Below are 25936 nucleotides of genomic sequence, written 5' to 3' on the forward strand. Positions count from 1 at the left end.
TCTTCCCTTCTTCCTAAAATCAGATCATTAAACATAAGGCAGGGGATCTTATTCTCATGTACTGAATGTCTTACATGTGAGTATACCTAGAGCCCCCTTGCAGTCTTGATGACTACATCAGAAGGAAGTGTTTCTAGTTTGAGCAGCTGGAGCAGTTATGTGCATCCACAAAGCTGAGAGTTACATACCCCATTTCTGGAGTTGGTCATCTCACAGAGTAAGAAAACAGAAAGTGGGGAACCAGAAGTGATGGTAGGGAATCATAATTAGGAAAAGCTCAGAATGTATCCTATTCCTGAACCACTTTTCCATGTTGGGGTGATTGTTCCATCAGAACCAAGTTCATGGTACTGTGGGTGACTCAGTCACACAAAAAGGGAAATGCATAACTTCAAGAATAATAGCAGGAAAATTAATAGGGGGAATATATCTGTGCTTCTGTGGCCATGGATGGGAATTCAGGATGACGCATTGCCTCTCCACTGTCAAGGGTAAAGGTTTCATAGAGCAGTTGTTATAGGTACTTTAAGGAGGAAGAATAAAAAGTCAAAGCTCATTAGTACCAACAACATTGATGAAAAGAGAAAAGTCATCTTACAACTTGAAATTAGGGAGGTTAGGAGCAGTTTAAAAATCAAAACCTCAAATGTAATAATGTATGGATTACTTGCCAAACCACGTTATTAAGCATAGGAAATGCAGGATAAGTCAGATGAAAGCTTGGCTTAAGAAATGGTGCAGGTACTGTTTATGAGCTAGGAGGTTAATTTCTGAACTGTATGACTCTACAAATGTAAATTCATTCGGCTTCTTGCACTAAATGCTACTAACTTCCTGAGTGGTTCCAGCATTTTGTGTTTTTTATTCCAGCATCTTCATTTTCTGCATTGTTTTACTGGCTAAATTGAGATGGGCTGGTAATGACCTGGGGCTTAGTTCTGAAGCTGTTTATGGGGATTTCCATGGGATTGGATGGAGGGCTTTCATGAGGGAAGGTTTTGACATTCAGCCACTGCAACATCTGCAGAATCATGATTTATGGAGTCCTGCCAGGGTGGCTAGAAGAGGAATTTCAAGGTACGTTGTGAAATAATGCAGTATGAAATAGCCCCTTTGGCCCAATTCGTCCATGCTAACAAAGATGCCCATTTAAGCTAGTCCCATGTGGCTGTATTTGGTCTGCATCTCTCCAAACCTTTCCAATTCATGTACCTGTCCAAGTGACTTTTAAATGTTACTGTTGTACCTCTACCACATCCTTTGGCAGACCATGCCATATTTTGTTGTTGTTCAGTCGTTAAGTCGAGTCCAACTCTGTGACCTCATGGACCATAGGGTCCATAAGGTTTCCAAGGCAAGATACAGTAGTAGACTGCCAGGCCTTTCTTCCGCCATTCCATATTACCACCCTCTTAAAAGGAGTTTCATCACATGTTAAATCAAATATCCTCCACTGTCCTATAGGCCTACATATACTGGAATGTTTGATTTTAGTTTGTTGAACAAGTTAAACATATAAAGGTTAATGGTGGAGTATAGCAACGGGTTCTAGCCATTTAACATTCATAAGTAATGAGGTTCTGGCAAGGATGCAGAAATTATTTACTAACGTAATTCCAAAGATGCAATTTTTGATTCAAATATTAGACTACAGATAGATGTGTTGTTCTCCTGGAAGCAAAAACATTTGAGAAGATTGATAAGATGTTAGGTAGAGGAGTACATAAAGTCATACAACACAGAAACAAGCTCTTCAGATCCTTGCATCAAGGCCAACTATCACGAACCAGCTACACTACATAACAATAAAAGAAACTGCAGATGCTGGAAATCTAAAATAAAACACAAAATGCTGGAAACACTCAAGTCAGGCCACATCTGTGGGAAGATAAACTATTAACTTTTCAAGTCTAAGACCCTGTTCTAAGGGGTAAATATTTGTTCAGTATTTTCAACATATTCAGCTTTTATTTTACCATCTATGTTAAACCTGTTGTCTCACATCTCCATTGAATGTCTCCCCTCTACGATTCTCCTTTCACCTACTTAGAAGATTACAGAAGAAACAGGAACATGTGTTCCAGGTTAGGATCAAACTCAGCTTGGTGCATCTGTGGGGCAGCAGCACCAACCTCAGTGCCACTGTGCTATCCACATTGTATTTACAATATTGAGTCCAAATATACAAAACAAGCGTTTTACTATCTGACAAACTTCTTTGAAATTTATTATAATTTTGAATTTTACACCAACATACTTTGAAATTCTGAACCTATCATTCCTTTGATACAAAGGCAACAAAGGATAGAGGAGATGGGGATAAAAGGGTATGCTGGAAAGTGTCTGTGAAGCTTAAAATAGGGTAAGAGGAGTGCAAGAGAGTATTAGGAACTCAGGAGAGTACCAGTGAGTGTAAAAGGAGTATGAAAAAACAGTACAGTGAGTTAGGATAATAGTTTCTTTTTGATGAAGATGATGATTTTGTATTGTTATATGGCTATATGGTTATTGTTAGGTATATACCTATTTCTATAGGACGTACATTAATGTTTATTAAATGGATCAGTGAAGTTGGATTTCTTTTCAAAAAGTATTTTCTATCAGGAAATTGGGCTGAATTTGGACTGCAGATCATAAATTGAGTACCCCATACAAAGGATAAATTGATGCCTTAAAAATGCTTTGGAAGCACCTACTCTACGCAGGCCAAATTTGCACAACCAGTCAGTTGCTGTAACAAACTAGTTTTTAGTAATAGCAAGTAGAAGATAAACTAAGACTTCTCTTTGAAATCTTATAGGGCCTGCTAAGTGATTAAATGGGGTTTGTTTAATGACTCAGATTCAGGATAAGGTACTAAATTGGATTAGACATTGGCTTTGTTGGAGAAGCCAAAGTGGTGGTAGAGGGTTGCCACTCTGACTGGAGACTGGTATGCCACAGTAGATCGGTGCTGGGTCCTTTGTTGTTTGTCATCTGCATCAATGATTTGGATGACAATGTGGTTAACTGGATTAGCAAATTTGTGAATGACACCAAGATTGGGGGTATAGTGACAGTGAGGAAGGTTATCGTGGCTTGCAGAGGAATCTGCATCAGCTGGAAAAGTGGGCCGAAAAATTGCAGATGGAATTTAATGCAGTCAAAGTGCAAGGTTTTGCACTTCGGTACGACCAACCAGAGTAAGTCTTATACAGTGAACGGTAGGGCACTGAGGAGTGTGATCGAACAACGCAATCTGGGAATACAGGTCCATAATTTGTTAAAAGTGATGTCACGGGTAGATAAAATCGTAAAGAAAGGTTTTGGCACATTAGCCTTAATAAATTACTGAGTTCAGGAGATGGGATGTTATGTTGAAGTTATATAAGATGTTGGTGAGGCTTAATTTGGAGTATCCTGTGCAGTTTTAGTCACCTACCTACAGGAAAGATGTAAACACTGTTGAAAGAGTACAGAGAAAATTTGAAAGGAAGTTACCGGCTCTAAAGGACCTGAACTATAAGGAAAGATTGAATAGGTTTGGACTGTATTCCTTAGAACGCAGAAGACTGAGGAGATTTGATAGAGGTATACAAAATTATGTAGTGTATAGATAGGGTAAATACAAGCAGGCTTTTTCCATTGAGGTTGGGTGGGACTACAACCAGATGTCATAAGCTAAGGGTGAAAGGTGAAAAGTTTAAGGGGAACACGAGGGGAAACTTCTTCACTTAGAAGGTCATGAGTGTTGAATAAGCTGCCAGCACAAGTGGTGCATGCAGGCTCTATTTCAACGTTTAAGAGAAGTTTGGATAAGTACATGGATAGTAGGGATATAGAGGGCTATGATCCTGGTGCAGGTTGATGGGAGTAGGCAGTTTAAATGGTTTTGGCATGGATTAGATGGCCAAAAGGCCTGTTTCTGTGCTGTACGTCTTTATGATTCTATGTTTTATTTGAAAGACAACATTTCCAACAATACAGTGGACTGTCAAAATCTCATTAGTGTCAGCCTAAATTTTTGGGTGGTTGATGAGAGTCCTTCTATTAAAGGCTGACATTAGTTCAGTAGTAAACTTGACTGGTTCTGATTCCATGGTCCCTTGAAACTTACCAGGTTCACTGGAAATTTGATATTAGTGTATTGTGGGATAGATTAAAAATTAATTTAAACTATTAATTAGAGTAACATCCAAAAGTACATACAATCTGCTTGTCTAGCACCGACAAAGTCTAGAGCTTGCCAGATTAATGGAATTTTACTGTATTATGTGGAAACTGACTCCCAACTTCTCCAAGTTTTTCACCACCTATGAAGTGTACTGTGAGGATTAAGACAGAATATTCAGAACTTGTATAAATGAATACAAGAAATTCAACACCATCTGGAACAAAGCAGGCTCTTGATTGTATATCACAATACTCAATTGCAGGATCACCAGTGCACCACAGATGTAATGCAACATCCACAAGATACATGCCAGCCATTGGTCAATGTGCTTTTGATTGCACTCTACAAACTCAAGCCTTTTTACCAACTAGAAAGACAAGGAGAGCAGGGACATGGGAACATTGCAATATGAAGTTCCCCCTATCAAGTTGCACACCATTCTACTAATAAATATTTTGCCAATTCTTCGGGAGGATTATGTGAGAAAGTGAGTCCTTTCAACATTTGCATCATCTAAATCACATGGAGCTGTAAGAAAATGTTATCTTGTATTAGATTTCACAAATGGCCCATCTTAATAACCAAAGGCAGTTAGTTCTACGCTAGGATAACATATACTGGACTCTCTCACGGTGGTGTCTGAAAAGAGGATGCTGTGTAAGGTGCATGCCATCTTGGTCAATGTCTCCCATCCACTACATAATGTACTGGGTGGGCACAGGAGTACATTCAGCCAGAGACTCATTCCACCGAGATGCAGCACTGAGCATCATAGGAAGTCATTCCTGCCTGTGGCCATCAAACTTTACAACTCCTCCCTTGGAGGGTCAGACATCCTGAGCCAATAGGCTGGTCCTGGACTTATTTCATAATTTCCTGGCATAATTTACATATTACTATTTAACTATTTATGGTTCTATTACTATTTATTATTTATGGTGCAACTGTAACGAAAACCAATTTCCCCGGGATCAATGAAGTATGACTATGACTATGACACTCAGGTCTCTCTGCATCTGCACATCTTTTAGTATTGTGTTACTGTTTCCTTACTCTTCCTACCACAAGTTATTACCTCTCACATCTCTCTACTAAATTTCATCTGCTATTTTTCTTCCATTCTGCCAGACTATCAATCCTGTGAGAGGTCCTGGCTCAAGCAGATGTTATATACCATGGGCAAGATTAGACAAAATATGGCCAGGCTTTCGTGAATCAAAGCTATTTTGCACAGTAAAAAAAATGTATTTCAAAAGCAACTGGGAGCCCTTTGAAAATGGACAGTGTAAGAAATGTCAGACCCACTTAGTGCACACTTAACACTTTTGTGCATTAGACCTGGGGTACTAAAATGAATAACCAGGACACATTATCTAATCTTAAGTGGACAGTCTTTTGCCTCAAGCCTGACCAAATCAAGGTAAAATTAGTTATGCTGATAATGACTGAAGAGCCCAAAATTCAGGAAACTATTACTCTATGTGATGTATAACAAATTCAGAAAATTAATTTTCTTGTTTACCATCTGATCAATACTTCAAAACAGCAAACAGGTTTGTTTACAGAATTATTATAAGATATGTGACTTTAATGAATAAAACAAAGCCACACAACAAGTGGAACTTTCCATGGCTTTTCAAAAAAGGCAAATTTTGAAATAGTCTTAATAGTATTTATTCCAAAGAAAAGCAGTTAAGGGTGAAATTTTAAATTGATTGCATGAATGTCTTGAAAATTTTATACAGTTCTACTGAAATCATAGCAAACTCCTTTATGGCTATGTGTGTGCTGCAAGCAAAACATCTACAAAGTTACTTCCATTACAATTTAAATGACCCATTGACATTTTAAAAATATTCTCCTTTAATATTGTAGCTCAAGATATAGGGAAACAATGATACTTGAGTACTAATGAAATTTTCATTATTCAATTTGTTTATGATGACCACCCATTCAATTGATATTGCTACACTTCTGCAATCATTCTGAAAAACAACATCCTTATTTTTACATCACTTAGCAAATTTATAAGCAGATTTCTTGTTTTCAGTCACACATTGCTTTTTACATAAAATATTTATGGGATGAAATAACAATTATATGTAGAATTATCAAGTAACTTTTGATTGTGTTTGCACATAAGCAGGAAATTTAACAACATAGCTAATCTACAAGAAGTATGATGAAAACATTTTGAAATTTAGGAGATTACTACATAAAAGGTGATTAGGTTGTTCTGCAGAATTTACATTATCCATGCAGAATTTATTAATATGCACCATATCAACATAAAAGCATCGCATTGAGCATTCCAGCGAACAGAACTTCTACCTGTAAAAAGAGAACACAATAGATTGTTGTGAAAGATTCACCAAATATTGTTCTAATTAAATTAAACTTTTTTTTAATAAGAGCATTAGAAATAGGTTTAGGCCCTTTGCTCACTGTTTCCTGCTCTGCTTTTCAATAAGATCATGGCTGATTACTTACATTAGTGCCTCTCCTAACCCCACATCTCTTAATTCGCTTAACACGTAAGAATTTATTGAAATGTCTTGAATTACTCTGTGATTGGACACTCTGGGTCAGAGACATTCAAAGATTCATCATCCTCAAGTAAAGAATTTTCTCTGTCCTGAATGGCTATCCCATATATTGAGATTGTAACTCAATTATTTTAGTCGAGTTTAGTTCAAAGCTTAACATTCCCTATACGGTATATTATTTCATGTAATAGTACACTCAAGGCCATTTTATTCCTATCATACTTGACTGTCACATATGTTAAACAGCTAAGTATGTTGTTGCGAACATGTGTCATTTATTACTAGCTCACTTAAGTTCCCTCAGATCTTATTGATAATACCCATGTGATATATTTACTGAGCCACTGCCAAACTATAATTCAATGGTGATCAAATAAATCATTAAGTTCCTAGTCTGATACTATTAAATCGTTGACATTCACTTCTCATTGAATGTACCATGATGACTCTCCCATTGTCAACAAATTTGCATGCTCCCCTTTATCAATATTTTTTCCTTCATTCTTAAAATATTTTCCAGCCTCCTATTATAATTGAGCTGAAAGCGCTTTCAATCCTGCATCAACCTGAAGAACCATTCACAACTAAGTAAGGATTTATATAGGAAATTGGAATACTTCTCCACTTTGCTGGGTTAATGTCTTACCAAGAGGCATTTAAGTATTTTTTAAACCAAAAATACTCTGCTGTACCATAATATTAAGCAATGTCAATTTATTAATGTTTAGTATTAAACTGACTTCAATTACAAATAACATTTTCCTTGGAATTCAAGGTATCTTAAGCCATTAATGTGTTAAACAATAAATATTTTTGGTCCCTGCTGCAGTGCATCAAGTCACAGGCTTCTGTTGCAACTCAAGTACTACTGCATATTTTCATGTCTCAAAATGTGCACCATAGAGCTCTTGCTGAGCCTCATTTGGACCATAGCACGTAGGTGGGATTGATTATCCATGAAGATCTGAAAAGGGACACTGGCCAGCAGCATCAAGGGAGGCATGCCAGCTGGTTTCACAGGGGAAATTATATTTTGTGTAGTTTATTGTCTTTTTTTTAAACGAAATCCTGAATTCTAGAACTAGTCTGGTATGATGTATTAGTAAGGCATGGTAGATCCAGAAGTGGCAATGTGGAGTGGGGCTTATCAGTGCATGACATGAGAGAGCAATAATTTGGGTAAATCAGCTGAATTCCAGTGTAGTGCTGTTTCTTTGCATGAACTTTAAATATAGCATCTCAGGACTGAATATGTTGGTAAAAATATAATGTTCGGTGATTAACAAAGGCATTGAATTCAGATGCTTTGAAAAATTAGGAAGGTGTTTTTGGATTTTGATATATTATGACACCCCAACGTCATAATGATTCCTAGCTTTTCCTGGGGCCCAGTGGAAATACTGTAAGACAGTTCTGCATCAATGGATACAGGTGATAGATGCTGATCTTTATTTCACCAAAAACAAAAGAAAGACAACAGGATAACTTTGAAAATCTGTGATCTGTGCACCTGCTTGTCTCTGACTTTTATGCCTGCACATCTGATCTCTTTTTTTACATGAAAATGGTTAGTGCAAGTGTGATCCCATCCTTCTGAATGGGGTTACTGTAGGGGTTCCCAACCTGGGGTCCACAGACCCCTAATGTTATTGGTCTATGGCATAAAATGTTCGGAACCCCACCCCACCGAGTTACTGACATGTAAGGATTTATATGCAGATAAATAGTTTATTTTTTCTACTAAAACATTATTATATCATTAATTTGCTTTTGAATTGTGAAATTGTAAATAAACTTAAATAGACCATGATTATGCAAGAAGCTTAGATTGTGTAGGAAGATCTCTTTGTTGAAAATACTCTATTAGAACTGGAAAAGAGAGAACACAAGTTATTTTTAATTCACAGGGAATAAAAGATGAATAGGACAGGCAGTATCTTTGATACCTAATGGAAATTTGAGCAACAGTAATTATGCCACACTAACCAGTTCTGCTACAAGTCATCCATCTGTGATATTCACTCAACCTATTCTTTACCATTAACATAGACTGATCTGGGGCATATTCTCCACTTTTCATTTTGCACCTTTTCGCAATGTCTGTATCTCACTCCCTAACTGCACTCATTATGACTTATTCTATTGAACTGCCGCCACCGACCCATTAATCAGATTACCTGTACAATCTAGCCCCACAGCAATCCTGAGTTCACTTTCTCAGACATTCCCCTTGACCTATGTCCTTCCCCACCATCTCTGCAACTTGAAACTAACTTGCTTTCTCTCTTTCCCAGTCCTGATGGTGTTCAACTTGAAACATTAAGTGTTTCTCTTTCTACAGATTCCTGATCTGAGTTTAGCATTTTCTGTTTTTATTTCAGATTTAAGCATTTTTCTTTTATTTTCAGTTTTTTATTGAGTGCTCTCCTCTTCCAATCTACTCATAACAGTTTTCTTTGCTCTGTCATAGCTTACGTCTGACTCGATTTGCGCTTTATACTCAATGACACCCATGTTTGCAAGCAATTTGTGCAGTTTAATCAGTTGTCCAAATCATAAAATCTAGGAAGTCAAACAGCAATCAATAATCACAAATCAGCAAGTGATCCACAAGCAGAGATTGATTCCTTTAACTATGATTGACAAGGGGACCTTTTTTGCTGGGTAGTTGATCTATGTAATAAAATCAGCTCAAGATAGCTGATACTATAGGTAACACCAAATCCGCATATCCTAATTTTTTTTTTGCTTTAACTGCTACTTTAAGGGTGTTTTTCTGACAATAATTCAAATATAACGAGAACAAGAGGACACTTTAATAGATGAGTATGTATTTCCTGCCTGCCATTTTGGGGCTTAGCAGTCAGAGAAAGACTGGATAATGTAAGATATTTGGTGCAATTCTAGATTAATGTCACTCAACAGTTGCAAAACCAAGGAAAATAATTCTGTACTTGATTACTTAAGTGAAGGTCACTTAAGCTGACTAGAATAAATGTGATTGTGAGTAAATTAAATTTTGCTGGTAATTTTCTGGATACAAAGTTGAGAAGAATTTCCCTGGTTATATTTCCTTACCTTGTCTTTCAAATGGACGAATGACACACTTGTAATCAACTCTCAGTCCAGGCTGCATTTGTGCTCCGGGATGATTGAATTCTAGCAAAAGGGAAGTGCCCTCAGTTAAAGGCACAGGTGTTGCTCCACAGAATTTTCCTCGACTAGCTGGAGGTGCTTGAGAAACATCATGAATTTTCAGGTAGGCAAAAGTACAGTTGTCAGATGTCTGGAAGTTGTATGTTGTAATTTCAAAAACTACCTGATGGAAGAGTAGCAATGAAAGTAATTTAGAGCTCTATTTAGTTAAGCAAGTATAATTCTCTCTGTAGCAACACACAAAGGAGCTGGAGGAACTCAGCGGTTTCTCCCTGTAATTGACATTCACTTTCAGGATTTGTGCCATGTTTTTCCCTTTACTTATCTTTTCCATTAGACATGTCAAGATGATAAAATACCTATTCAAATGATCACTATTGTTGTTATTTGGTAGATGGTAAGTGGTATGGAGAAAAGTCCAATGTGATCAGCTTGTCCAATTTTAACCACACAGAAGACATCTCAAACAACCTCTTACAACCAAGTCCATCTCCTGGCCTTCACATGTGGCTTAGCTACTAAGTTCAGCGGAACTGTTTCTACTGTCAGGAGCTAAGAAGGCTTGTATGGCCGGATTTGGGAACAGCTTCTTTCCAACTGTGATAAGACTGCTGAACGGATCCTGACCCGGATCTGGGCTGTTCTCCCCCAGATATCCCGACCTGCCTCTCGGTTTTTTTTTGCACTACCTTACTTCCCATTTTTCTATTTTCTATTTATGATTTATAATTTAAATTTTTAATATTTACTAATTTTTACTATTATTACTATTTAATATTTGTAATCCAGGGAGCGGGAAACGCAGAATCAATATCGCTGTGATGATTGTACGTTCTAGTATCAATTGTCTGGCGACAATAAAGTATAAAGTATAAGGCAGGTTACTGGTGCCTTAAAACCAGTTGCTCTGGGTCAGCCATGACAACTAGACATGACAACCCGCCTCAGAGTACTGAAATGTTATGTTTATCCAGTTACGTTATATGGCTCAGAATATTGGACAATATCTAGTAACATGAGGAAACGAATTGTAGCAGCAGAAATATGGTTTTTGAGGAGGATGCAAAGAATATCATGGAGGAAACGAATATCTAAAGAGGATGTCATGAACAGAGAAAACACAAAAAGAGAAATAATGTATGAGATCATGAAAAGGCAATGTAACTTCATTGGACATGTGATTAAGAAAGAGGAATTAGAATGCACGGTAATTATGGGAAAGATTGAAGGGAAGAAAGCAAGACGAAGACAAAGACAAATGATGATGGAGACAGCAGCCAGAGAATTGGAAATGAATAACAATGAATTGATCCACTTGACCTGAAACAGGAGTGTGTGGGCCATGGCAGTCAAAGCTCAAACTGGGCATGGCACCTCATGATGATCTGGGTCAGCCATGGTTAGCAGCTCATCTAGGAATACTTTAATCTCAAACTTTTGCTGCCTTGTGGCTATACCCACTAATGGAGGAGATTTTAGGAGTAAGCCAGGAAAAGTCCAGAGCTGCAGTACACAAATCAACCCTACATTGAGTTCAACACTGACTGACAAACTCCTGCAACATCATTGGTGCCAAACTGTATCAGTCTCTGCCTTTCCTTGGGATTCATCAGCTGCATGGACGGGGGTGCCTGCTGCATACGCAATAGCTTGCTCTCTTTATCATATTGCCCTGGCTTGTGTATCAACCACAGACAGCTAGGACACAAGATCCATGGTCAATCTTGACCAAAAGAGGCCAAGGTAGGTGTATCAGATTACCTAAATATACGTTGATAGATTAAAGTGCAAAGAGCCTTCATCCTGCTTTAGACTCTTGCAGTGCACTGTGTAATATGTTTATCTATCTTGAGATACGGTAATTCAAATTAAGTCTACTATGCCAAGTTGTTAAGAGAATTAATCACATTGATATAAACCAGGAACAATCAGGCATTAAAGGTATTATTCATCAACAGGCATTATAATAATAGAATTGCAGTAATAAGATTTTTTTCAAACGGTGAAACTTCTAATTCCAGCTACAAATCCTTTAATCATGTCTTCTGTCCTTATAGATAAAGTTACCAGCACTAGGTAGACCCCTTTGATTTTCTGTATTTCATTATCAGTAGCAGATTTTCTAAATTACATTACAACATTCTAATGTATTTCATCCATACCTCATGTCCTTTATGTGCCTGAACTAACCAAAAACAGTTTGAGCTTTCGTTTGGATTTATGGAACCACTGTGCTCAAATCTACCAATAATTTTGGTTGGTGATGTAATTAACATTCTCCCACATTTAACTGTAAAATAAAGGGAAAAAATTCTAAAACTATGTGATTTTCAAAATTATACAAGAACAACATTCAAATTACTATAACAAGATATTACCAAATCGATACTTAGCACTGAATCCCTTAGAGTGTTTATGATGGCCTGAGGAAAATGCAATTAATAATAGATGATGGGTAGAGATCACAGCTGGAGCCATTTTGCCACAAACTGGTCCTTTAAGAACTGGTGAACGAGTGGTAGAGCCATCATAAATTTTTAAATTGTCCCGATAGCAACCTAAAAATGGCTGGATATGAAAGAAGTCAAATTCCAAGACAATCTGCAATGAGAAATAAAAGTTCATATTTAAATCCTGAACTCTATGAAATATAACTGTAAATAATGATTAGTACATTATTAAAATAAAACTTTCATACCACACAAATTTAATGCAGCATCTCTGAAAAGTGGAAGTGCGATTATTTGTTGCTAGAAAATTCTTACAGTTTGGAAGCAATATTTGAAGTCAAATTCTGATCAAAAATTATTTATATTTATTAATCCTAAAGCTGAAATTTGTATTCTTAGAGTTCCAAATTATTATCCAGTTTGTATTTTGTGGCAGAAACCCAATGAAGTTTTGATACTTCCACTGGAATCTATAACTCAACATGAGAATATAAGTGACTGCCAAGAAATAGGTTTCAGTAGTAAAGATGGCAGAACAAAATTACAATTTGACAAGACTTTATGGTCAAAAGCATTAATAACTTGAAACAGAAATCAACACCAAATTATGATATTCAATACTACCGACATTATGCATGAGTGAAAATGCCAATTACAATGGAGCAGGGACTGAACCGGGTCCTTGTGATGATTTTCAGCAGGATGGAAAAATTAAACATAAATGCCGCAAGTGTGAATATACTGTATTTATCAAATGATACGACATAAAAGAAGAGTTATCCAATTAGTTTTAATTTCTTGTTCTTTCACCAAGATTTATTATTTGCTTCTTCAGGACTCCTGTCAACTTTAACTTACTTTTGTTATCATTAATCCTGCTCCGTTGTCTGTAGTCTTATTTAACAACATGCCTCTAAAATATGCCTTAACAATGATAAGTAACTGCCAAGTGCACTTACTCAGTTATCTCAAATCCTTGGGCAAAGCTAGTTTTCCCAAGGATTGTATTTCTAGTTTTGTATATGTAAAATTAACTTCTTGTAGCCCTACTCTCCATTCATTAAAACATATGTGAGGGTGCCAAAATGGTGACCAGGGAAGAAATCAGATGCTGGTAATAACATTCTTTGATCAAAATAACTCTGGGTTGGGTTGGGAGGAAACCGTGTAATAGTATTTTCTTTTTAACAAAGCTGAAACCTGAGCAAGTTTATTGTTATAAAATACATAAACTATGCTATGATTGTGTATCTGTTGTGTCAAGATTGGAAGAGATTCTTCATCCCAATTTACTTCTCTTCCTGTGTTATCTATACTTGTTCCTCAGGGAAAAAAAAACTGCTGAAAAAATAAAGTGGCCACTAAGTGTACGTGACTGATGTTCTCCAAATCTAACTGCCTTGGAAAGGTACTGCTCAGCCGGCTTTTTAACTGATGCACTCCTCCTAGAAAAGGTACATAACATAGTTGTTAGATGAGGGCACCACAGTGGTTTAGAATAGGCCCTTTGACCCGCACTGCTCAGCAACCCCCAAGTTAGCCCTAACCTAATCAGGGACAATTTATAACAATCAATTAACCTACCCAGTATATCTTTGGATTGTTGGAGCAAACCCAAGCATCCGGGGAAAACCCATGCAGCATTTCACAGGGAGGAGTACAGACTCCTTACAGAGGACACTGGAATTGAACTCTGAACTCCAATGTCCCAAACTATAATAGACAAATGCTAAACTACTGTGGTGCCCTCACCTCACCTAGCAACTCTATGATGCGAAGGACTTATTCCACACTCTATTGCTAAACTAATAAATAAAATAAATGTAAAAAGAAGTATTTCAAGCATAATTGGTGGATATAATTTGAACAACCTAGACAATGCTGATAGCTACTGTACACCCAGATAAAGTCAAAGAAAGTGCAAAGAGAAGATTGATCAACTGCAAGAAGACTGTATGTATGGTTGTCACAAAAAAGAAACATAGAAACGTAAACTGAAAGTGGGTAACAAAACAATCAAACACACATGGAAGTTAATTACTTAGGGAGCATGATAAATCTGACAGTAGGGCTAATGTTGAAATTAAGAGGATGACTGGGATTACTAAATGCATGCTCAAGCTTTTAAGTAAGATACTAAAGAATAATATAATTTCTATGGGTATAAAATGTGTTGTGGTGCTACGTTAATTCCACACTAACATGGAAGTGAATGTTGGACAATATCAAAGCGAAATGAGGGAAAACTCAAAGCTGCAGAAATTGGGTTTTGAGAACAATGATGAAAATATCATGGAAGTTCAGAGTAACAAATGAGGAAGTGTTGCCAAAAGCCGTAATGATAAGAGAACTGATGTCATCAATTAGGAAATGGCTGCTGGAATTTCTGGGACATGTACTGAGGAAAGAGAAGCTCAAACTTCTTGCAGTGATGAGAAAAATTGATGGAAGAAACAGTCATGGTTGATAACGCATGACTTCCATGAGTTACATCAAGGGATGGACAGGCAAAAGGTTTGAAGAGTTTATTAGAACTTCTCAGATTACAGACAGATGGAAGACAATGATTGTCCACATCATATGAAACAGCACATAATGATGATGATGTAGTTCACCCAGTTGAGTTTCTGATCATATGACCCCCAGGTTTACAATGAGTTACTTTAAGAGTGACAATACCACTGAATGTCAATGGTATGTCAACATGCACTTTCATGTTGGAGATGCGTATAGGTTGGCACTTCAGTGGCACAGATGTTAATTACCTTATCAGCTAATGCCTGAATATTGCTTAAGTCTTGCTGCACAGGGATAGGCTGCTTCATTTTATGAGGAGTTGTAAATAAAATCGAACATTAAATTCAATGTTAGAACCTCACTCCTGGCCTTACAACAGAAGTAATGTCAATGTTAAAGCATCAAGGATAGCCGAGCCTAGGACAAAGTCCTGAAAAATTCATGCAGTATTGTTCTGGGTCTGTGGCAGAGAACATAACGGGAAGCAGATATTGAGGTGATTTGAGGAAGATTTTTTGTTTATTCATAGGATGGTTGAAATCTGGTAAGCATTGCTAGAAGGGATTGTGGAGGCAGTTGATTTAAGACATATTAAGAAGAGGCAGAGAAGAGGAGGCAGCTAAGGTAAACTTCTGGTAAGTTTCTTTCTTATTGCAGTCAGAATCAGAATCAGGTTTAATATCACCAGCACATGTTGTGAAATTTGTTAACTTTGCAGCAGTATAATGCAATGCATAATATACAGAAAACTGTAAATTACAGTAAGTATATATGTATATTAAACAGTTAAATAGTGCAAAAACAGAAATAAAAAGTAGTGTTCATGGTTTCAATGTCCACTTAGAAATCGGATGGCAGAGGGGAAGAAGCTATTCTTGAATCAAACAGACTTCTGTACCTCCTTCCTGATGGTAACAATGAGAAGAGGGCATGTCCTGGTAGTAGGGGTCCTTAATGAGAGATGCATGTTGAGGCATTACTCCTCGAAGATGGCTTGAATACTGCGGAGGCTAGTACCAATGATGGAGAAAAGGAAACCCCATCCTTTGAAGAACATCTCAAGAGTTTTAGAATGGGAAGTCCAGGTGCAGGCAAAATAACTGTTTGGCATGGAATAGATGGACCTAAGGGCATGTTTCTGTGCTATAGTACTCTATAAACACCTGAAATGTAATGGCATAGAATATAATGTTCCATGTAATGTGGCTAGCAAAGTGAACTGCCTATTTGAATCATGTGAGCTCCCAGGCATTGATCATAGATTGATAATATGTGTCACTCAGAAAGAACTTTCTACTCTGAGGGAGAGATCAAAATGCCCAGAAGTGTAGTTTATTATTGTTGACCTTTAGGAAAAGCCTGCAATGCTGCCAAATGCACACTTGTGCTCAGTTTCATGATTAATATTACAAGAGAAGCAAAGCAAGTCCCCTCTTTTTGAGTATAGAGCTGTAATAATCTCCCTAATGCTGCAGTAGGCAGCAAATTGGAATTTATGACATTGATCAGCTGTTGCCACTCATAATCACCTGGACATAAGAAAATTGTGGGTAGCTGTGACCTTCACCTCTGTAAGCAATGCAGGCTAGACAGAGTGCCTATAAAAATTATTCAACCCCTTGGAAGCTTTTATGTTTTATTGTTTTACAACACTGAATCACAGTGGATTTAATCTGGCTTTTTTTGACAATGAAAGAGGCTTTCGTTTCAACGTGAACAGATCTCTACGAAGTGATCAAAACAAATTACAAATATAAAACATGAAATAACTGATTGCATAATACTCATCCCCTTCAAGTCAGTATTTAGTAGGTGCACCTTTGGCAGCAACTACTGCCTTGAGTCTGTGTGGATAGGGCTCAATCAACTTTGCATATCTGGATATTGACCGATCTTTCCACATTCTTCTTCACATAACTGCTCAAGCTCTGTCAGATTGCATGGGGATCATGAGTGAACAGCCCTTTTCAAGTCCAGCCACAAAATCTCAATTGGATTGAGTTCTAAACTCTGACCTGGCCATTCCAGGACAGTAACCTTGTTGCTTTTGAGCCATTCCTGCGTAGCTTTGGCTTTATGCTTGGGGTTGTTGTCTTGCTAGAAAACAAGTCGCAGTTCTCTTGCAGACTTCCTCAGGTTCTCCTCCAGGATTTCCCTGTATTTTGCTGCATTCATTTTACCCTCTACCTTCACAAGCCTTCCAGGACCTACTGCTGTGAAGCATCCTCACAGCATGATGCAACCACCATCATGCCTCACGTTAGGTGTGTTTTTGATGATGTGTGGTAACATAGAGTTTAGTTTGAAGGCCAAAAGGCTCAATTTTGGTTTCAACAGACCATAGAACTTTCTTCCAGCTGACTTCAGAGTCTCCTAAATACCTTCTGGCAAACTCTAGCCAAGAATCCATTCAAGTTATTTTCAACCGTGGCATTCCCAGGGGTCCCCAACCATTTTTGCACCACGCACCGGTTTGATATTGACAATATTCTTGTGGACCTGCCAACCCGGGGGGGGGGGGGGGGTGTTCAAGTAGCATTAAACTCACCTCAACATGTCTTTTACAGCTCGGGTTGCCAACTTTCTCACTCCCAAATAAGGGACAAAAGTAGCAGTCAAATATGAGACACTTGTTTTTACCCCAAGAAAGACTACCATGATCATGAAGCCTTGCGCCAGCACCTGTGTGCGCATGTGTGATGTGCACACATTTGATGTGCTCATGCTCGTATCTGCCGATTTTTTTCCACAAATCAGTTTTGGCTTAATCTTCCCGACAACACTGTACATACATTATTTCTACTTTATATAGGCTGTGTATTTATCATATCATTCCTGCTTTTACTATTTTAGGTTTTATGTGTTTCTGGTATGATTTGGTAGGTTATTTTTTCGGTCTGGGAACGCTCAAAAATTTTTCCCGTATAAATTAATAGTAATTGCTTCTTCGCTTTGCGCCATTTCGGCACAAAAGGTTTCATAGGAACGCTCTACCTTAGTGGGGGAAATAACGGACAAGGGCAGTCCCGTATGGGACAGGCCAATTTAGCCCAATATAAAAAGTTAAAGATGGCGCCAGTAACTGGCGACTTTGCGTATGCTCTCCCGAGCAGACTGCTCTCTCCACTATCCTATACCCGAGAAACCCTTCTAAACCTCCAGTTTAGAAAGATAAAAATCAACAACACCCTGGCAAAGGTGTTTGACCCAGCTGGAGACCACCGTGCCGGAACTGCTTCTTAAACTCCGGACCGCACCTGGACCCGACCAGCGAGGCCCACCACGTTCCCGGAGACCCACAGTCTGCTACCATGCTGGAGCGCTTGGAGACATGGCCCATTCCGACCAGCACCTCTCCAGAGCAGGCGACCACACAGAAGTGAGAGCGGAGACCTCAAGCTTCCCGGAGTGACCACCGTAAAGCCCCACTGGTGGCCATCCACAGTTGCCGGAAGTGAGGCCTCCGCTGCCGACCTCAGAAATCGAGCCCGAGGCTCGGCTGGAGCGGAGGCCTCCGCAACCGTGACTCGGTTTACGGACTTGTTTCAGCAAGGAGTCTGGATATCTGGGATTAAGTGTCGGCTTCGGGGCCCGACCCAATCGACAGCCTGGGCCCCTGGCAGCTGGAAGTGGCAGTGGAGCCTCCTCCAATACTTGGCCCGACCTGCAGCGCACGACGACACGACCGGCCGATCAATTCCTGCGGGATGCGTCCACCAACCTCAAAGAGCTGACAACACACTGCATCGATGGAGATCTGGAAAGATGCACTACTTACCGAGGAAGCATGGGAAAAGAGCTGGGTTGCTGGTCAGATTGAAGCTGAGGGGCTTCAGGGTCCCTATGCCCACCATCCTACTAGCTGATGTGCAAGCCATAGAGAACAAGGTGGATGATCTTAAAGGGAGACTCACCTACTGCAGGGAGATGCAGAACTGCTGTGTATTCTGTTTCACCAAGACCTGGCTCTCCCCTGCCACCCCCGACTGTGCCATCCGACCGGTGGGATTTTCGATCCATCGGATGGACCGCACGGCGTCTTCCGGCAAGACGAGGGGAGGTGGTGTCTGCCTACTGATCAACACTGGGTGGTGCTCGGACACAGTGGCACTGACAAGCTCCTGCAGCCCAGACCTGGAACACCTGTAGGTGAAGTGTCGTCCCTACTATCTGCCACGGGAATTCACCTTGGTCATACTGACAGCGGTCTACATTCCCCCCCAGGCGGACGTGGAGTGTGCTCTGAACATACTGTATGCCAACATCAGTGAACTTGAGACCAGGTATCCAGAGGCTTTGCTCATTACATCCGGGGACTTTAACCAGGCCAACCTCAGAAAGGCACTGCCAAACTTATACCAACATGTCTCCTGCCCCACTAGAGGCCTGAATATACTTGACCACTGCTACACAGCAGTCAAGGATGCCTACCATTCCGTCCCACGACCTCACTTCGGAAAATCAGACCATCAGGCCGTACTCCTCCTCCCGGCTTACAAACAGAAAATGAAGTGGGAGGTCACGGTGTCAAAAGTAGTGTCGCGTTGGACGGAGGAAACGGATGAGGTCCTCCATCGCTGCTTTGAATCGGTGGACTGGTTAGTATTCAAGGACTCGGCAGCTAACCTCGATGAGTATGCCTCAGCTGTCATGGACTTTACTTGGAAATGCACAGAGGACTGTGTGTCTCACAAGATTCCCTAACCGGAAACTTTGGATGAATTATGAGGTCAAGTCCCTTTTAAAGGCTAGAGCTGTGGCTTTTAAGTCCAGGGATAACAGTCACTACACGGAATCCAGGCGTGAACTCCGGAAAGCCATTAAGGGCGCCAAGAGGCAATATCGAGCCAAGTTGGAAGCCCAAGCTAACCAAAGGGATGCCGGTAGACTATGGCAGGGTCTAAATGAGATCACTGGGCGCAAAGAAAAGGCTGGGAATATCAATAACTGTGGCGCTTCTCTTCCTGACGAACTTAACGTATTCTACGCAAGATTCGAACAGAAGAGGAGCGTCCCGCTCCCTCTGGATGAACCGGACCTGGTGGCATTGAGATTCATCGTCACCGAGGAGGATGTTAGAAGGGCCTTCCTGAAGATAAATCCAAGGAAGGCAACGCGCCCAGATGGCGTCCCAGGACGGGTTCTCCGGGCCTGCGCAAGCGAGCTAGCTGATGTGTTTGCTGACATCTTCAACTGCTCCTTGCTTCAGTCTAAGATCCCCTCGTGTTTTAAGAAGGCAACGATAATCCCAGTGCTGAAGAAGAGCAAGGTGGCATGCCTGAATGACTATCGACCTGTGGCTCTGACGTGCTATGAAGTGCTTCGAGAGATTGGTTATGGCACGCATCAACCACAGCCTACCGGCCAACCTTGACGCTTTGCAATTCGCCTACCGGAGCAACAGGTCAACGGCAGATGCCATTTCTCTGGCCCTACATTCCTCCTTAGAACACCTGGAGAATAAAGACGCATATGTAAGGCTCCTTTTCATTGACTACAGCTCTGCCTTTAATACCATCATTCCAAATAAACTGATTCCTAAACTCCGGAACCTGGGCCTTAGCACTCAGATCTGCAGCTGGATCTTTAGCTTCCTCACAGACAGGACCCAGGCTGTAAAAATAGGGGACAAGCTCTCCTCTACAATCACTCTGAGCACCAGTGACCCACAAGGCTGTGTACTCAGCCCCTGTGTGCTCACTGTACACCCATGATTGTGTAGCCAAGTTTCCACTGAACTCAATATATAAGTTTGCTGATGACACAACAATTGTAGGCCATATCTCAGGTAATGATGGAGTACAGAAAGGAAGTTAAGAACCTGGTGGCATGGTGCGAAGACAATAACCTACCCCTCAATGTCAGCAAGACGAAGGAATTGGTTGTTGACTTCAGAAGGAGTAGCAGACTGCACGACCCAATTTACATCGATGGTGCGCAAGTGGAACAGGTCAAAAGCTTTAAGTTCCTCCGGGTCAATATCACAAGTGACCTGACTTGTTTCATTGCCAAGAAGGCCCACCAGCGCCTTTACTTCCTGAGAAAACTAAAGAAATTTGGCCTGTCCCCTAAAACCCTCACTAATTTTTATAGATGCACCGTAGAAAGCATTTTTCTAGGGTGCATCACAACCTGGTATGGAAGTTGTCCTGTCCAAGACAGAAAGGAGCTGCAGAAGACTGTGAACACGGTGCAGCACATCACACAAACCAATCTTCTGTCTGTGGACTCACTTTACACCGCACGCCGTCGGAGCAGTGCTGCCAGGATACGACCCACCCAGCCAACAGACTTTTCATCCCTCTTCCCTCCAGGGGAAGGTTCAGGAGCTTGAAGATACGTACGGCCAGATTTCGGAACAGCTTCTTTCCAACTGTGATAAGACTGCTGAACGGATCCTGACCCGGATCTGGGCCGTACCCTCCAAATATCCAGACCTGCCTCTCGGTTTTTTTGCACTACCTTACTTCCCATTTTTCTATTTTCTATTTATGATTTATAATTTAATTTTTTAATATTTACTAATTTTAACTATTTTTAATATTTAATATTTGTAATCCAGGGAGTGTGAAGCGCAGAATCAAATATCGCTGTGATGATTGTACGTTCTAGTACCAATTGTCTGGCGACAATAAAGTATAAAAGTATACGGGATGTCCTGGCAAATACGGGACAGGGGCAACCCTATGTTCAAGTTCAACAGAGCGTGACAGGGAATGAGGAAAGGTGCAGCTGACTCATATCGTTTCCTCGTGGCCTGGTAGCACATGCTTTGCGGCCCAGTGGTTGGGGACCGCTGCTCTAAGCCACTACCCCATAAAACTGCAACTGGTGAAGCATCCAAGCAACAGTTGTTGTATGCGCCTGTCTCCCATCTCAGCCAATTAAGCTTGTAACTCCTCCAGAATTTTCATAGGTCTTTTGGTGGTCTCCCTCACTAGTCCCCTTCTTGCAGTCACTCAGTTTTTGAGGATGGCCTACTCTAGGCAAATTTACAGTCTGCCATATTCTTTCCATTTCTGAATGATTGACGTAACTGTACTCCAAGGGATATTCAGTGACTTGAAAATGTTTTTGTATCCATCTCTTGACTTGAGCTTTTCAATAACTTTTTCCACAGAATTTCTTAGACCTTTCACATAAGGGTGTATTCTCACTATTTATATTGAAACTCCATGACAACATACAGGTCTCCAAAAACAGATCTCCATTTAACTAATTAAGTGACTTCTAAAACCAGTTGGCTGCACCAATGATGATTTGGTGTGTCATATTAAATCAATTATTTTGTGCTTTATATTTGTAATTAATTTAGACCACTTTGCAGAGATGTTTTCACTTTGACATGAAAGAGTCATTTTCTGGTTGATCAGCATCAAAAAAGCCAAATTAAATCCAATGTGATTCTATGTTGTAAAACAATAAAACAAGGAAACTTCCAGGGGGCGGGTGGTGTATCCTTTTTATAGGCACTGTACATGTGGACTATTGTTCCCAGTCACAACTGAGGACAATGCTCTTTGTTTCTGTACTCTGAGTTGCTCTGAGTGGGAATACTGCAGTTTGCAAATGTGAAGTCTTCTAAACCTGCCTGGGCCCCACCATGTTCATATTGTTAATTTCTATGAATTTAATTTTACTTTTTCTTCAGCATAAGTCATGAAGCTGAACATACATTGCAGTTATCAATAGTACAGGCTTTCCCAAAGCATTAATATACTACGCTTCTGGGTACTTTGGGCTCTCCTTCAGAAGATAAATTTATTAGTTTTCTTTAATCCTGAGTAAGTCATTCATTTATTCATTCATTAAGATAGTGCAGAATAGGCCTTTCCAGCCTTTCAAGCCATACCACCCGGCATCTCCAATTTAACCTTGGCCTAATCATGGGGCAATTTACAAATGACAAATTAACCTACCAATTGGTACATCTTTGGACTATGGAAGGAAACCAAACACATACAGTCACAGGGAGAACATACAAACTCCTTACAGACACCAGCAGGAACCTTGCTGCACCAATACAAAGTACAAACAATGGGATCATCAGAAAAAATACATATTGGTAAAAAGATTTCAGATGGTAATAAAGTTTGTATGAGAGAAAAATAACAAGTTTTGCTGATTTTCTCAGAATGCATACTTCCATAATGCTAATGTGCCATTTAGGACTCCCCGTTAGAATCCAGAGATTTACATGAATTGCAGGGGTATCAGCACTAAGCATACAGCTTGTGGTCAAAACAAATATTACTCAAAATCAAAGTTATATAACCAGGAAGGTGCTGTATTTAAATGCGTGTAGCATTCAGAATAAGGTGGATAAACTCATGGTGCAATTAAAAATTGCTCGGTATGACATTGAGGGCATCACTGAGACGTAGCTGAAAGGCCATAGGTAGGAGCTTAACATCAAAGGATATACTTTGTATCGAAAGGACAGGCAGGAAGTCATAGGTGGTGGTGTGGCTCTGTTGGTAAGAGATGGAATCACATCTTTAGAAAGAGGTGACATAAACTCAGAGAATGTTAAATTTTTGTGAATGGAGTTAAGAAACTGCAAGGGTAAAAAAACCATTATGGGAATCATATAGAGGTGTCCAGATAGTAGCCAACAGGGAGCAGGAAAAGGCATGTAATAAGGGTAATGACACAATTGTAATGGGGGACTTCAATATGCAAGGGGATTGGGAAAATCAAGTTGGTAGTGTATTGCAAGAGAGGGAATTTGTTGAATGCCTATGCGATGCCTTCCTAGAGCAGCTTGTGCTTGAGCCTACTTGGGGAAAGGCTATTTTAGATTGGGTGTTGTGTAATAACCCAGATCTTATTAGGGAGCTTAATGAAAGGAACCCTTAGGAGGCCAGTGATCATAATATGATTGAATTCATACTGCAATTTGAAAGCAAGAAGCACAATGGAATAAAGGGAATTACAGATGCATGACAGAGGAGCTTGCCCAGGTGGATTGGAGAATTCTGGCAGGGATGACTGTATAGAATAGTTCACAAGGCGCAGGATAGATATGCCTCACAGAAGTAGTAGGTCTCAAATGGCAGGAGTAGGCAACCGTAGCTGACAAGGGAATTTAAGGACTGCATAAAAGCAAAGGAAGGTACATGGAGCTTAGAAAAATAGAGGGCTATGGGTTACCCTAGATAGTGTCTAAAGTAAGTACACGTTCGGCACAGCATTGTGGGCCGAAGGGCCTGTATTGAGCTGTAGGTTTTCTGTTTCGATGAAGGGGCATATAAGGTAGCAAAAGTGAGTGGGAAGTTGGATGATTGGGAGGTTTTTAAAATCCAACAAAAGGCAACTAAAAAAGCTATCAGAAAAGATGAAATATGAGGGCAAACTAGCCAAGAATATAAAGCAGGATAACAAAAGCTTTTTTTCCCAGTAATATAAAGAGTAAAAGGGAGTTGAGAGTTGATATTGGAAACTGGAAAATGATGCTGGTGAAGTAGAAATGGGGGACTAAGAAATGGCTGATGAACTTAATGGGTACTTTTGCGTCAGTCCTTATTGTGGAAGACACAAGCTGTGTGCCAGAGGTCCATGAGTGTTGGAGAGCAGAAGGCAGGAGTGAGTGCCATTGCTATTACAAAGGAATAAGTGCTGGGCAAAATCAAAGGTCTTAAGGTGGATAAGTCACCTGGACCAAATGGACTACATCCCAGAGTCCTGAGAGAGGATGCTGAAAAAATAACAGATGCATTGGTCATGATCTTGATTCTGGCATGGTCCCAGAGGACTGGAAGATTGCAAATGTCACTCCACTCTTTAAGAAGGGAGGAAGGCAAAAAAAAGAAAATTATAGGCCACCTAGCCTAACCTAAGTGGTTATGAAAGTGTTGGAGTCTATTATTAAAGATGAGGTTTCAGGGTACTTGGAGACTAATGATAAAATATGTCAAAGTCAGCATGGCTTGTGTAAAATCGAGCCTGACAAATCTGTTATTGCTCTGTGAGGAATTAACAAGCAGAGTGGACAAAGGAAAGGCAGAAGATGTCATTTACTTGGATTTTCAGAAGGCATTTGATAAGGTGCCACATGAGGCTGCTTAACAAGATAAAATCCTATAGCATTACAGTAAAGATATTGGCATGGATAGAGAAATGGCTGACAGCCAGGAGGCAGCGAGTAGGAATAAAGGGGGCTTTTTCTGGTTGGCTGCCAGTGACCACTGGTGTTCCTCATGGGTCAGTATTGGGACCATTACTTTTCATTGTTTGTCAATGATTTGGATAATGGAATTGATGGCTTTGTAGCAAAGTTTGCGAATGATATGAAGATAGGTGGTGCTGAGGAAGCAACACAATTGCAGCAGGACTTCGACAATTGGAAGAATGGGCAAAAAAGTGGCAAATGGATTACAGTGTTGGGAAATGTATGATAATTCATTTTGGTAAAAAGAACAATAGTGGGGACTATTATCTAAATGGGGAGAAGATTCAAACATTAGAGGTGCAGAGGGACTTAGAAGTCCTTGTACATGACTCTCAGAAGGTTACTTCACAGGTTGAGTCTGTGGTAAAGAATGTAAATGCAATGTTGGCATTTATTTCAAGGGGAATGGAATATAAAAACAAGGAGGTAATGCTGAGGCTTTACAACACACAAGTCAGGCCGCACTTGGAGTATTGTCAACAATTTTAGACCCCATATCTCAGAAAGGATGTGTTTTCATTGGAGAGAGTCCAGAGGAGGTTCACGAGGATGACTCCGGTAATGAAGTGGTTAACATATGAGAAGCATTTAGCAGCTTTGGGCCCATATTCACTGGAATTTAGAAGAATGTGGGGGGGGGGGGTGGATCTCATTGAAACCTACCGAATATCGAAAGGACCAGGTAGACTAGACTAGAAAGGATAGAGGATGTGGAGAGGATGTTTCCTATCCAGAGACCTTTTAGAACAGAGTTAAGGAGGATTTTTTTTTAGCCAGAGTAGTGAATCTGTGGAATGGTCTGCCACAGACTCTGGAGAAGGCTAAGTCCGTGGGTATACTTAGGCGGAAGTTGATCATTTCCTGATCGGTCAGGGCAAAGGATATGGTGAGAAGGCAGGTGTATGGGGTTGAGTGGAACCTGGGATCAGCTATGCTGGAATGG

The 25936-nt window shown here is 40.0% G+C and overlaps 1 protein-coding gene across 3 annotated transcripts in view; it reads right to left on the reverse strand.

Annotated features, from left to right (window-relative positions):
• Positions 1-6241: 6241 nt before the first annotated feature.
• LOC140205051 (hatching enzyme 1.2-like) overlaps positions 6242-25936 on the reverse strand; it is a 109922-nt gene continuing 90227 nt past the window's right edge. For 2 of the 3 annotated variants that reach the window (XM_072272169.1, XM_072272168.1), the window contains 4 exons: positions 12234-12456; positions 12018-12145; positions 9778-10018; positions 6242-6484 (listed from right to left, as the gene is read on the reverse strand). In XM_072272169.1, coding sequence (XP_072128270.1) covers positions 6399-6484; positions 9778-10018; positions 12018-12145; positions 12234-12456 — 678 coding nt within the window. In that variant the 3' untranslated portion in view covers positions 6242-6398. Of the gene's footprint in view, positions 6485-9777; positions 10019-12017; positions 12146-12233; positions 12457-25936 lie in introns of those variants that run through there. The other variant, XM_072272170.1, reaches the window with a different exon arrangement.

The sequence above is a fragment of the Mobula birostris genome, chromosome 11, assembly GCF_030028105.1.
Source record: "Mobula birostris isolate sMobBir1 chromosome 11, sMobBir1.hap1, whole genome shotgun sequence".
NCBI classification, from domain to species: Eukaryota; Metazoa; Chordata; class Chondrichthyes; order Myliobatiformes; family Myliobatidae; genus Mobula; species Mobula birostris.